This window comes from Pseudoliparis swirei, chromosome 7, assembly GCF_029220125.1.
Source record: "Pseudoliparis swirei isolate HS2019 ecotype Mariana Trench chromosome 7, NWPU_hadal_v1, whole genome shotgun sequence".
Lineage (NCBI taxonomy): Eukaryota > Metazoa > Chordata > Actinopteri > Perciformes > Liparidae > Pseudoliparis > Pseudoliparis swirei.
In genome coordinates, this window is record NC_079394.1 from 24,988,634 (window position 1) to 25,003,544 (window position 14,911).

Sequence of the window (14,911 nt, forward strand, 5' to 3'; positions counted from 1 at the left end):
CATCTACCTGCTGCAACGAGCTCAGTCGCACCTGGATGGAACCGGTGTCTCTGTGAGAGTCACTTTCTTTGACTTCTCCAGTGCATTTAACACCATCCAGCCACTGCTGCTGAGTGAGAAGCTGCGGGTGGTCGGTGTGGATGCGTCCACCATCTCCTGGATCACTGACTACCTCACAGGCAGGTCACAGTTTGTCAGAATGGGCCGTGTGCTGTCTGGAATGGTGGTCAGTGATGTTGGAGCCCCACAGGGAACTGTTCTGTCGCCCTTCCTCTTCACCCTGTACACCAGTGACTTCCAGTACAACACGGAGTCATGCCATCTGCAGAAGTACTCTGATGACTCTGCAGTGGTCGGGTGTATTAGGGATGGACGGGAGGAGGAGTACAGGGCAGTGGTGAGTGACTTTGTAAAGTGGGCCGATGAGAATCACCTGCGGCTGAACGTGGCCAAGACCAGAGAGATGGTGGTGGACTTCAGGAGGAAAGCGACAGCTCCTCCACCTCTGAGTGTCCTGGGAGTGGACGTGGACATGGTGGAGGAGTACAAGTACCTGGGCGTCTCCATCGACAGCCGACTGAACTGGAAGGCCAACATCAACGCTGTGTACAAGAAGGGATGAGTCGACTCTTTTTCCTGAGAAAGCTTCGATCCTTCAACGTGTGCAGCAAGATGCTGGAGTTATTCTACCAGTCGGTTGTCGCCAGTGTGCTGCACTTTGCCATTGTCTGCTGGGGGAGCAGCATCGGAGCCGGTGACACCAGCCGTCTAACAGACTGGTTAGGAAGGCTGGCTCCATCATCGGCTGCCAGCTGGAGCACCTGGAACAGGTGGTGGGAGAGGAGGACGTTGAAGAAACTGCTGTCCATATTGGACAACCCGGACCACCCTCTCCACCACCGCCTGCAGGGACAGAGGAGGACTTTCTCCAGACGTCTCCTCACGCTCCGCTGCCACAAGGACAGATACAGGAGAACATTCCTGCCGACGGCTATGAGGCTCTACAACAGATCACCTCTTGCCAGATCATAGTGCAATAACTGCAATAATAACTTCATAGCCACACTATGTTGATCTGCACTTCACACATTTCATTTGTTTGCACTACACACATACACACACATTTCATTTGCACTGCACACATACACACACTCTGCATTTTGCACACTGTCTATATTTAATATTTTTGAATTTGATCTGATTTGTCATTGATGTTGTGTGTTGTGTATGCATGTGTTGTATATGTACATATATATTTTGTTTTGTTTACTTTGTATACCTCTATATCTTTCATCCCTGTTTTTTATATTTGTGTTTTGTTTTTGTTTTTATTCTTGTGTGTTTGGTTTATTGCTGCTGCTACTTGTAACGACAAATTTCCCCTTGGGGATTAATAAAGCATATATCTATCTATCTATCTATGTTGAAGTCCCTGTCTCGTTTCCTGTTTCCCTGCTCTTCCCTCCCTGTGCTTGTCTGTTTCTTTCCTGATTGTTTCCAGCCACGCCCTGATTGTTTCCACCTGTGTCTCCACCTGTGTCTCGTTCCCCTGTGTATTTAATCTGTGTCCTTCTGTTTGTCTGGTGTCGGATCGTCCTTGTTGTTCCTGTTCGGTGTTCGTCCGTGTTCCTGTCCTGGAAATAAAGCGGATTCCTCGTGAAAGCTCCGGCTGCGTTTGGGTCCTCCACACCGCACCATAACACTAACATTGTCATGTATTCATGTATTCATTGGCTCATGACTGTTCAGAGTTTTTCCTATTTTAGCGCTAACTTGTTCATTATAATCATTAATAACAAAGTTATTTGTGATGTGAAATGCAGAAGAATGAAATAACTCAATGGTGGAGCATATAGTGTTTTTATTTAAGTCAGTTTTTCCATATTGAGACTGTTTACTCTTTTTGAGTTGTACACATTGGGTATGAATGTTGTTACGCTGTAGCCGCCCCGGTGGCTCACAGAAAGACTGTGATGATGGCTGAGGACGCCAGCAGCAGGAGCACGCTGGATCCAGTGGGTATGACGCTGGACCCAGTGGGTATGGCGCTGTTACACAAGTCCGTGGAACAGCACTCTATCGGGTCAATACATAAGTTGCTGATCATGCAGGACTTGGTGACGAGATCTGATGGAAATAAAATCAGTTTAAACATCAATGGAAGCCACCAGGCATCGAGCACACATCCGATAATCTACTTGAAATGCTTGTTTTTCCCAGGAAGAACCGCTCACCATTCAATGTGACGGTGGCACAGCGGTCAAAGCCGCTGGGACAAGTGTTTTTGTCAGTGCAACCTTTGCCGAAACAGTTGTAGCAACTCAGTCCACATGCTGTACAGAAATACAGAATATAAAACACACACACACACGCACACGTTTTAAACACTCAATCTAATATAATCTTACTGGAAACAATTCCAGCAGGAACATGAACAAAGCAACTTGAGCAGAAACGGAAATATTTAAGAAACTGCCATTTTAAAATATGATACATTAAAACAATCAAAAAGTTAAAAACCCCACCCAACAGGAAAGCAAACGCATATCATAACGAGCTGAAACTGTTCTTACCTGCAGACAAAGTCACAAACAGGATCAGAGCTCCATACAAATGCATCATGAACAGAGAGAAGAAAACTGTTTATTGAACTGCGTGATGGAGTGAGATGTCCCCTCCGCCAGAGCGTGCCCTTTATAGTCCAACTCCACCCACCAGTATCATAACCGGGTTCCTCCCTTCCGCTTGAGCAAATGTGTCGTTCAAGTGTGTATTCCTGGCAATGACAAATGATATGCTCTACAGATTCTGGTACTTGACAGTGCTCACATCGTCCTGATGGGTGTTTATTGACTAGATGCATTGTTTTGTTCAGCCTTGTGTGCCCAATCCTCAGTCTGGTTACGATGTTTTCTTCTGCGGTGCTTCTTCTAGCTGGCCTCCCTTGGTCAACTTCCCTCTGCACAGCATACAGATGTCTTCCAGTTTCCCCTACATCCCAACTATGCTGCCACTCCTTAATAATGTTTCTTTTGATAATTGTTTTAACTTCTGCTTTGCTGAGTAAAATGTCCGTCTTGTGCTGCCTTTCTAACGCTTGTGTTGCTAGTGTATCTGCTCTTTCGTTTCCTTGTACCCCTCTGTGTGCTAGTACCCACATAAATGCTACGACAATACCCATATTTTTTAATCGGAACAGTGTTTCATATATTTCATTAATTAAATCCTGCCTGCTATGTGAAGTGAATGATTGTAATGAGGATAGTGTTGAACTAGAGTCTGAACAGAAAATGACCTTTTCGACCCGAACCTCCTCTACCCACTGCAGTGCTGTTAAAATGGCCAACGTCTCAACTGTACAAACAGACAGATGCTCTGAGGTTCTCTTTTTTACTTCATATCTTAAGGACGGTATGGTGACTGCAAACCCAGTTCTCCCTGTATCAGAGTCTTTTGATCCATCTGTAAATGCTGGAATAAATGCTAGGTATGTCGTCTCCAGTCTATCCTCCACCATTCCTGCCATGTTATTATTGTCTTTAAATGCTTGGGGTTTGTCCAAAAAATAATGATCAACTGACACTGAGGGAAATAGCCATGGTGGTGTCATTGATAGCGGTATTGCAGGGGTGAATGTTATCTGATCCAATGACATCTTTGGCTAATTTCTCACTGCTCCATGCGAAACATTCCTGTTTGGCCCCGTCTCTTTCCCAACATGGCAGAAGCACTTTTTTGGTTGGATGATTATCTCCAGAATGCCCTTGCAGGTTGGCCCAGTAATTTATAGTTAAGAGCTTGCGTCTCAAATGCAGCGGCATTTCACCCATCTCCACCTGCAGAGCAGCCACAGGGCTGGTCTTAAAAGCACCACAACAGTCTCAGAGCTTGGGATTGCAACACTTCCAGCTTCTTTCGTGAAGTTTTTGCAGCTGATCCAAATACGACACAGCCGTAGTCAAGGACTGACCTCATCAGAGCGATATAAATATTTTTAATCGCAGCCCTGCTGGCTCCCCATTCTGACCCTGTGAGACACCTCATTACATTTAGAATTGTTTTACATTTCTTTACTATCCTCTGAATATGCTCATTCCATGTTAATTCATCATCGAGCCACACACCAAGGAACCTAAAAACTCTCACTTGTTCAATCTTTTGTCCGTACATCTTTATCTGAGCATCAACTCCTCTTTTCCTAGTAAACATGATTGTTTTAGTTTTCCCCACAGAAAATTTTAATCCCCATGAATAAGACCATCTTTCTACCACTTTCACAGCCTCTTGTACTTTACCTTTAATATGGTTTATGTTCTTCCCCCTCTTCCACAGTGCTCCATCATCGGCAAATAGAGATCGGCCAATATCATCCTGGACTTGAAGGAAAACATCATTTATCATGATGGAGACCAGTATCGGACTAATGACACCACCCTGTGGTGTACCATTCTCTACCAGGTATCGTCTAGAATAGTGCTGCCCCAATTCTGACTTGAATAAACCTGTTCACCAAAAAATCTTTAATCCAATTATATGTTCTCCCCCCTATTCCTATCATATTTAATTTAATCAATAGCCCTTCCCTCCAAACCATATCATAAGCCTTGTCCACATATACACCAGAACATATTCTGTGAATATCTATGGCCATGGTGTATATTTTATTACATTGTTTATATATATATTATATGTATATATATATATTATATATATATATATATATATATAGTCTCAAAAAGTGTTATATTTTATATATATATATATTATATATATTTGATGTATGTATTATTCTATTATTGTGTTTTATATATATTGTTAATACTTTTTTTTTTTTGTGTTTTTTTGTGTGTGGATCTTATTCTTTTCTTTTTCTTTTAGTCTGCTGCAATTGTCGCTGGCCTCGAATTTTTTAATTTCCTATGACCTTCTATACTTGGAATATAAAGGGTGAAAACAAAAAAAAACTGACTTGAATCAAAGAACACAGCCATCACTGACTCCTTATTCACCTAGGCCTTTCTGATTTCTGTTTCTAAACAAATAATTGGGTCCATAGTACTTCTACCTTTCCGAAATCCACTTTGATGAGGTGATATCATTCCCCTGGACTCCATATAAAATGCTAATCTATCTGTAATCATTCTTTCCATTATTTTATGGGATGTTAATGCTATGGGTCTGTAATACATTGGGTTTGATGAAGCTTTACCTGGTTTCCTGATTGGGATAATCACAGCTTCTTTCCAAGACCTAGGTAGTGTCCCCACTTGTCAAACCTTCTTGTAAAAAAATAACAATTTCATCATTGCTATACTACCTAAATGCTTAAGCATTATATAACAAATGTCATCCTTCCCTGGCAATCAAGCCCCCCTCTTTCTATTGCTCTTTTCAGTTCTTCTAAATGGGGCATCAGTTCTTCTAAATGGGGCATCACTAGGACTACTAGTATCGTCTCTCTTTCCAAGAATATCGGGGTGAGCTGATTGTGTCCTTTCCCGTCCTCTCTTACCTTTTACTGTCAGGTTGTCAGCGCTGTGGATTTTTGTTGGTGCTTTTGCAATCATCTCTGCCCTCTCCCCATCTGATGCTGCTGTTTCCTCCCCCCTCTTCAACACTGGATACTGCCACACTTTCCTAGTTCCTCTCATGCTTCTAATCATCCCCCAAATCTCTCCCACAGGTGTTGCTCTTCCAATTCTGCTGCAATAATTCTGCCAGCTTTCCCTTTTTGCGTTACGAATGATTCTACGAACCTTTGCTTGTGCTTGCTTGTATTCTATTACATTTTGGAAATTATGCGATCTTCTTAATACCTTCAGAGCTTTGTTCTTTTCTGTTACGTACACTGGTCTACATGTATTGTATTGTGTTTTGGTTGTTGCTTTGTTTCCCCTCCTGTTGTCATTCTCATACTTCACAGACGTGCACACCTGGTTCCAGTCATCAAATCATCACACCTGTTCCTGATTACCCATCAACCATTCCCCTTTAAACAGTCCTGTGTTTGTTCAGAGGAGCAGTTGGTCGGGTTTTGGTTGCTGTTGAGCTGTGGTGAGCACTGACTGCTCGTTTTTGATACTGCTTTGTTTATTGCTTGGTTTTTGGTAAACTCTACTGCTTCATTTGTAAGCAGCCTACTTTTGTTTTGTCTTTGTTAATTCCTTTTTGTTGAGCGCACAGGGTCAATGAGGAAAGGTGAGATACCCCGTGGTTTACATACTACATACACGTAGGTTTAATTGTTGTTATTACCCCAGGTTAGAGTGAGCACCACCCACTGTACTTTTGGGTGCACAGCACCTGTCAAGGGGGGGGCGTGGGTTTTGTTATGTTCTTTTCTTTTGTGCCACTGACGGTCCTTGTTGGTCCCTGTGTTGCTTCTTGTTAATTATCACTTTTAGTGTCCTGAATTGTTGTGACTGCAGCCTCATTTAATTCAATTCAATTCAGTTTATTTGTATAGCCCAATTTCACAAATTACAAATTTGTCTCGGAGTGCTTTACAATCTGTACACATAGACATCCCTGCCCCAAAACCTCACATCGGACCAGGAAAAACTCCCAAATAACCCTTCAGGGGGAAAAAAAGGGAAGAAACCTGAGAGCAACAGAGGAGGATCCCTCTCCAGGATGGACAGATGCAATAGATGTAATGTGTACAGAAGGACAGATTTAGAGTTAACCAAACCTGCTGCCCTTATGTTGCGTCCCACTTCGAGCCACCAGGGGGCGTAACACTTTCTTTTACTGCTCTCCGCCTCTCCCACACTCCTCAGTCCACCAGGGGACTGTCTTACCTTTCATCCTTTTACTTTTAGCAATAGCTTGATTTGCTGCTTCCAATATTGTAAATGTCATTTTTGTATCAATCTCCTCAATATCTTCATTTATTTCAATTTTATCCATTTCTCGCTCGCATATATATTCAAAAAGTTCCCACTTTGCCCTACTAAATACCCACTTACCGTCTCTGTTCTTTACTCCTTTGTATTGACGCTTTACAATTTATTGGGAAGTGATCACAACCCCACTGATGTTTCGTCCTCTATATCCCACTCTCATATCACTGCTATTTTTTTGATACAATAGTTACATCTAGTGCAGATGTGTTCCCCGTGTGGACATCTAATCTAGGCCCTCTGCCATCATTTAAACACTCGATTATTTTCTTCTAGTAACAATTCTATTGCCTCTCCGTTTGCATCTGTTCTTACTCCACCCCATAGTATGCTATGAGCATTAAAATCTCCACACAGCACCACCTTGTTGCCACCCATCCCTTCAATTTGTGCCAATCTATTCACCTCTAATTTTTTACAAGGATTTATAAATTAATTACTATTTTTTCTTCGCTGGCCCAGATCTCCACTGTTACATACTCTGGCTCAGTTCCTATCTTTACTTCTCTAAATGTAATGTCTTCACTAATGAATGTGGCACATCCTCCTCCTACACCATCCTCCCTATCACCCCTAACACACGTGTATCCAAATATTCTGAAATCCAAATTTGGCCTTAACCATGTTTCCTGTATGCATATGACATCTGGTTTATTACATTGAATTTTTTTTCTTCTTTTTTCTTGTCCATTAGCCAACAAACTCCCAGCATTCCATTGTAGTAGGTAAAGCATTGTGTTTTAAACCTATCCGTCCCCTACTTGCTCTTGACTTGCTTGAATACTGAGATCATTTCTTACTTCCTCCCACGTTAATCCTCTGATATCTAAATTATTAACTGCTGCTTTAACAATTATCTGGATTCTCTCCATCTTGGATTTGACCTCCATTGTAGCATTCACGACCCCTGCTATGAAAGGGACTAGCTTTTTTTAAATCTATCATTATTTCCCCCTCATTTGGCTGGTCTAGGACACCTGTGAAATGTTTTACTGCCTTAGTCTTTCCCTCCGTCCCTCCACTCTGGCCCACTCTCTTCACTGCCTCTGCATAGGTGATTTTATTCTGCACCCTCACCTGCTGTACTGCCCTCTCCCGTTTCATCACCTCACACCCATAGTAAGCCACGCTGTGTTCTCCCCCGCAGTTACAACACTTTGGGTGTTCATGTCTCCATTGCCCGTACTCGTGATCTTCTACACACCTCGCACACCTCCTTCTGCCTTTACATGCTTTAGCTGGATGTCCGAATTTTTGACAGTTGTAACACCTCATAGGCTTTGGTATAAACTCCTTCACTGTGTACCTTATGTAGCCTAATGATACTTTCTGTGGAAGTTCTTCCTCCTCAAAATCCAGCACAACGTAATCACTGTCTTTCCTTACCGACTCGAGTCACCTGCAGCCTTCGGGCTCCTTTCAAAGTTCTTTAATTTCCTCCATCGTGACTCCAACCGAGACCCCCCAAATCACTCCCTTACTCCACGTACTTTCTTTTTGGATATGGCTTGTGCTCACTACTTTGCACCGTCCTATTTCCTTAATCCTGTCCGCTCGCTCTCTTTGCTCTTTATTTCTACAATCAACAAGTTTCTGCCTTTCAAAACTTTCGCCATGAGAATATCTCCAATCTGATTTTTTAATACGGTGGTTAGTTTCACCGGGCTCATGGCAGAAACCCCTCTCTCTTCTCCAAAACTCAAAATGATTTAAAACTCCGAATTGTCTGGATCCTCTGATCCTCCAACACCATCTCTACTACTCCTGTGACTGTCTCTCTTCGTGTTAGTCGCACCAACATTACCCCCTCCTGTCACACTCCTTCCCTTAGTAGGCCTACTTTGGCTAGTATCCATACTATTATCACTTTCTCCTAAATCAGAATCTCCCCACTCTGGTCCAGTCACATCACAGTTGTTCCTCCCCATCACAATTTTCTTCATTTTGGAAACTTCTTTTTTCCAACCTCCAACGGACAGATGTACCTTGACGACAGAATCATCTGCCAGGTTCCTCTCACTGTTTTGTTTTGTAGTTTTCACCATCCAATTCTTATCTCTCGGCTTTAAAAAATGTTTTTTATTTTATTACTATTGTAGATAAATATACCAGCATGGTATTTATGGTTGTGGCGGCTGTGGGGGTGGAGTCGCCAATTTGCCCTCGGCTGCTGGCCGGCTGGTCATCAGTCAGCTGCTCTGGTTGATCAGTCAGCAGCCGACGCTGCAGCCATAAAAGTGCAGCAGAGCTGGAGTTTGAGAGAAGAGTGAGAAGAGGCGCCGTCGTGCGGTCTGCTGTGCTGGAGTGTGAATTAAATAAATGTTATCGAACAGAACCTCGTTGGAGTATCCTTGGTGCTCTGGGGGGAAACCCACGGGTGACAGCAGGAATCCTGTCACAATGGTATTGTGTTGAATTCTGGTATCGGCTATCATGATATTTATGGCAGGTATTGTATAGAAGTTATAATTTTAGGATCGTGACAACCAGGTAGAGGAAGGAACAGACTCATGGAACAGAATCACGGAACAGACTCAAAGCTCAGCAGTGTTTAAATAAAAAAAACAATACATATAAATATCTTGGATACAAAGTCAACTAAAATATTAGACCCTTTCACATTTAACTTTTGTAAACATTGGCGTTTTACATAATCTGTAGATTGCTTTCAGTTTATTTACCTACAAGGACTGTGATATTATCAGTGTGCCATATACAAGCCACATTTCTTTATTTCCTGTTCGACTTCTAAAAAGAAAGCAAAATCTCATTTTGTCTTTGACTAATGATAAAATAATATTTCGGCAGACATACTTTTGCCTTAAATGTTATAGTTTGTTGCACTTTGATAAGTGTAAAAAGTGACTTTACTGCACTCAAAGCATTGAAGTGCTGAATCTTAAGGTGTGCCGATCACCAATCCTCAGTATCAACATCTAACTGTTAGGATCTGTGTGTTTTATGTTGAAGTCCCTGTCTCGTTTCCTGTTTCCCTGCACTTCCCTCCCTGTGCTTGTCTGTTTCTTTCCTGATTGTTTCCAGCCACGCCCTGATTGTTTCCACCTGTGTCTCCACCTGTGTCTCGTTCCCCTGTGTATTTAATCTGTGTCCTTCTGTTTGTCTGGTGTCGGATCGTCCTTGTTGTTCCTGTTCGGTGTTCGTCCGTGTTCCTGTCCTGGAAATAAAGCTGATTTATCGTGAAAACTCCGGCTGCGTTTGGGTCCTCCACACCGCACCATAACACTAACATTGTCATGTATTCATGTATTCATTTGCTCATGACTGTTCAGAGTTTTTCCTATTTTAGCGCTAACTTGTTCATTATAATCATTAATAACAAAGTTATTTGTGATGTGAAATGCAGGAGAATGAAACAACTCAATGGTGGAGCATATATTGTGTTTTTATTTAAGTCAGTTTTTCCATATTGAGACTTTGTTTACTCTTTTTGAGTTGTACACATTGGGTATGAATATTGTTACGCTGTAGCCGCCCCGGTGGCTCACAGAAAGACTGTGATGATGGCTGAGGACGCCAGCAGCAGGAGCACGCTGGATCCAGTGGGTATGGCGCTGTTACACAAGTCCGTGGAACAGCACTTTATCAAGTCAACACATAAGTTGCTGATCATGCAGGACTTGGTGACGAAATCTGATGGAAAGAAAATCAGTTTCAACATCAATGGAAGCCACCAGGCATCGAGCACACATCCGATAATCTACTTGAAATGCTTGTTTTTCCCAGGAAGAACCGCTCACCCTTCACTGTGACGGTGGCACAGCGGTCAAAGCCGCTGGGACAAGTGATCTTGTCAGTGCAACCTTTGCCTATACAGTTGTAGCAACTCAGTCCACATGCTGTACAGAATATAAAACACGCGCACACACACGTTTTAAACACACAATCTGATCTAATCTTACTGGAAACAATTCCAGCAGGAAAATGAAGAAGCAACTTGAGCAGAAACGTCCATTTTTAAATGATACATTAAAACAATCAAAGTTAAAAACCCCACCCAACATGAACGCAAACGCATCCCATTATGAGCTGAAACTGTTCTTACCTGCAGACACAGTCACAAACAGGATCAGAGCTCCATACAAATGCATCATGAACAGAGAGAAGAAAACTGATGTTTATTGAACTGCGTGATGGAGTGAGATGTCCCCTCCGCCAGAGCGTGCCCTTTATAGTCCAACTCCACCCACCAGGATCATAACCGGGTTCCTCCCTTTCGCCTGAGAAAATTTCCCCATGAAACAGGTGATGACGTCTCTTTTGGGGTTTTAAAAATCAGAAGTTCACTGCAAAGTATTACGTTGATTGTTTAGCAACTGACATTTTTAACATTGATGAGAGAGCGAGAGAGGTGTCTCAGTTGCAGCCTTAATTATTATTATCTTTTTTCAAATCCATAAAAATAAAGTAAATAATTGTTGGCATTTAAAAAAAAAAAACCGTCTGGTCCAACTTGACATGAGTACATGAACCCCAACGGACACAGGACAACTCTTTGCAAGTTTTCACAACACATTCTCAATATTTATTTGTTCTTCATTTGTTAGTCGAGTGGTTGGCCGATCACGTTGAAAAACTTCAAAACACAAAAAGCAAAAGTTATACAAAAATGTAAATGAACTTCAAACAAATCAATGCAAACAGTCTGCAGCACTGGCCTTTCAAGAAAGCACAAAACACAAATCAACTCAAACAAAACACCAAAGTCAAACACATACAGCAAACCCATGTGCATGCTGGGTGTGTGCTCCTTGGTTGTGTACAATTCAAACTCCCATCCTGAACTATCAACAGTCTTGTGACAGCACTAGTGGCTTCTTTTGTTGCCTCGTTCTCTCTGCTGAGAGAGACCTTCCATTCTTCTTGTTTTGCTTTTTACGGCCCCCACCCATCTGGAGTGTGGATTTAAGGAAAGCAAATCTCTAAAACCAAACAAACAAACATACAAATTTAAATTAAATTAATTAGCAGATACTACTCATTAGATGTGTTGACTAAGTATTCCGGAAGTATTTTCCAACGTTCATCATTTCACATTTATCTTTTGTAAACATTGGCCTTTTACGTAATCTGTAGATTGCTTTCAGTTCATTAAGGGCTGTGATATTATCAGTGTGCCATATACAAGCCACAGCTCTTTAATTCCTTTTCGACCTCTAAAAATAAAGCAAAATCTCATTTTATTTTTGACTGATAAAAGAATATTTTCGCAGGCATATTTGCACCTTAAGTGTAAAAAGTGACTTTACAGCACTCAAAGCAGGAAGTGCTGAATCTTAAGTTGTGCTGATCACTAATCCTCAGAATCAACATCTAACCGTGTCAGGTATTAATTTGCTCACGACTGTTCAAAATGTGTCCTATTTTAGCGCTAACATTTTCATTATAATGATTAATAACAAAGCCATTTGTTTAGCTGTAGCCTACACAGTGATGTGAAATGCAGAAGAATGAAACAACTCAATGGTCGAGCATTTATTGTGTTTTTATTGGTCAGCTTTTACATATTGAGACTGTTTCCTCTTTTTGAGTTGTAAGCATTGGGTATCTAGTGACATATTTCTGTCCTCGGCCACTCGGCTGGGTGCGGGAGAAGAACCAGTTCTTTAGATGCTTTTAACGAGATATTCCAGCCTTTTGTGTGAGGTTTCATTTATTTACTGACAATACAACTGTGTGTTGCTTGCAGTAAAAAGCGTGCGATCTCCCCATTACCCATGCACCATTATCTCTGTCAGCTGCATCTGTGCCCAAAATATTAACTACCTGCCACACTAATACACACTGCCACCCATGGTCAACCTGAGATATGCTCCACACTAACATAGAATACACAGATATAACTAATGGCTCCCGCATTGGGTCTGAATGTTGTTACGCTGTAGCCGCCCCGGTGGCTCACAGAAAGACTGTGATGATGGCTGAGGACGCCAGCAGCAGGAGCACGCTGGACCCAGTGGGTATGGCGCTGTTACACAAGTCCGTGGAACAGCACTTCATGGGTTTAACACATGTCTTGCTGTTCATGCAGGTCTTGGTGACGACATCTGATGGAAAGAAAATCAGTTTCAACATCAATGGAAGCCACGAGGCATCGAGCACACATCCGATAATCTACTTGAAATGCTTGTTTTTTTTTCTTCCCAGGAAGAACCGCTCACCCTTCACTGTGAAGGTGGAACAACGGTCATAGCCGGTGGGACAAGTGCGCTTCAGAGTGCAAGTTTTGCCTGCACACACGTAGCAACTCAGTCCACATGCTGTACAGAAATACAGAATATAAAACACACACACACACACACACACGTTTTAAACACTCAATCTAATATAATCATACTGGAAACAATTCCAGCAGGAAAACAAACAAAGCAACTTTGAAATATGATACATTAAAAAAAGAAAAAGAAAAAAGATAACAAAAGAACCCCACCCAACATAAAAGCAAACGCATCCCATTACAAGCCAAGGCCCACACATCTGAGACTGTTCTTACCTGCAGACACAGTCACAAACAGGATCAGAGCTCCATACAAATGCATCATGAACAGAGAGAAGAAAACGGATTGATGGAGCGAGATGGAGTGAGATGAAGCGAGATGGAGCGAGATGTCCCCTCTGCCAGAGCGTGTCCTTTATAGACCAACCCAACCCACCAGTATCATAACTGGTCCCTCCCGTCCGCCTGAGCAAATTATCCCATGAAACAGGTGGTCAAAAAGAAAAAAGAAAAAAAGAAAAGAACTCCTGCTGATGACACACAATCAGAATGTCAAGCTTTTATTTTAAGCTTTTTGGAAATCAGTGGCTGTCCTATGTTCAATATTTTCCTTGTTTATTATGAGAAAGTTACACGTACAAGTAAAAGTACTTTTTAGAGAAAGTGAGTAAATTGTGAGAGAGAGAGAGATCTCTCAGTTGCTTCCCGTGTGGTTGACTGCAGCCTTAATTATTAAGGATTGATTAAATGCAGACGAATTTCCACTCACCAACGATGAATTAGAATTGAGGTTTAGTCTTCACGAGCCACTTCTTAGCAAACGCCTCTTTAAAGACAGTTAAAAGCTTCACAACTCAAGAGGTATGTTAACCCATATTTTACATTTTAGAAATAAAAATAAATAATCCTAGGGTCATGTTCTTTTTTTTAAATCGCTAAAAAAATAAAATAAAATGCTATCCCTTTATATTATGCATCACATTTTTGGCAACATTTTTTTAAAGCAACTGTCATCTTGGCCAACTTGAAATGTCCGGGTACATGAACCCCATACGCACGGGACAACTCTTTACAACAGAACTCAATGTTTATTTGTTCCTCATGTGTTTGTTGTTGAGTGGTTGGCCGATCACGTTGAATACCTTCAAAACACAAAAATCAAAGTTATACAAAAATGTAAATGAACTTCAAACAAATCAATGCAAAACAGTCTGCAGCGCTGGCCTTTCAAGAAACAACAAAACACAAATGAACCAAGTTCACTCAAAGTGCACGCATTCAGCAAACCCTCTGCATGCAGGTTGTGTCTTGAGTCTTGTTGACTCTAAATATTCCAGAAGAATTTTCCAACATTCCTCACTGAAGCTTTTCTTTTGTACAATAATTATATTTCCCTCTCCCATCTCTTTTAGCCCCTTTTTAAAAATACCTCTCACTGACTCGTACCTCTGACAGAACAACAACACATGGTTCACCGCTTCATCTTCTTCACAGAAGTCACACTTTCCATTATTATGTTTGATAAGAACATGGAGGGAACTATTAAGACCAGTATGGCCGTTCCTTATCCCTGTCATAACCCTCTCCTCTTTTCTATTTCGTCCACTAGATCCTGCACTCTCAACCAATGGTTTATTATTTAACAGATATCTTCCTTTGCTTATTTTTTTACCATTCATTCTGACATATCTTTTTGATTGGCCCCTAACTACCACTTTACACTTCTGACTTATACTTATATTTAAATTAACAATATTTCTCCCAGTCTTCAAAG

At 41.6% G+C, this 14,911-nt stretch overlaps 3 protein-coding genes across 3 annotated transcripts; all 3 read right to left on the bottom strand.

Moving 5' to 3' along the window:
- Positions 1-1,863: 1,863 nt before the first annotated feature.
- On the bottom strand, positions 1,864-2,662 carry LOC130197458 (lymphocyte antigen 6B-like). Its single transcript, XM_056420183.1, has 3 exons — positions 2,574-2,662; positions 2,235-2,333; positions 1,864-2,127 (listed from the first exon to the last, which is right to left on the bottom strand). The coding sequence occupies exons 1-3, from the start codon at positions 2,620-2,622 to the stop codon at positions 1,958-1,960; spliced, it is 318 nt and encodes a 105-aa protein (XP_056276158.1). The 5' UTR covers positions 2,623-2,662; the 3' UTR covers positions 1,864-1,957.
- Positions 2,663-10,286: 7,624 nt separating this feature from the next.
- Positions 10,287-11,047, bottom strand: LOC130197350 (lymphocyte antigen 6G-like). Its single transcript, XM_056419993.1, has 3 exons — positions 10,966-11,047; positions 10,661-10,759; positions 10,287-10,553 (listed from the first exon to the last, which is right to left on the bottom strand). The coding sequence occupies exons 1-3, from the start codon at positions 11,012-11,014 to the stop codon at positions 10,405-10,407; spliced, it is 297 nt and encodes a 98-aa protein (XP_056275968.1). The 5' UTR covers positions 11,015-11,047; the 3' UTR covers positions 10,287-10,404.
- Positions 11,048-12,818: 1,771 nt separating this feature from the next.
- ly6d (lymphocyte antigen 6 family member D) lies at positions 12,819-13,459 on the bottom strand. Its single transcript, XM_056418014.1, has 3 exons — positions 13,414-13,459; positions 13,082-13,180; positions 12,819-12,967 (listed from the first exon to the last, which is right to left on the bottom strand). Exons 1-3 carry the CDS (start codon positions 13,457-13,459, stop codon positions 12,819-12,821), a joined length of 294 nt encoding a protein of 97 aa, XP_056273989.1.
- Between the last annotated feature and the right edge of the window lie 1,452 nt (positions 13,460-14,911).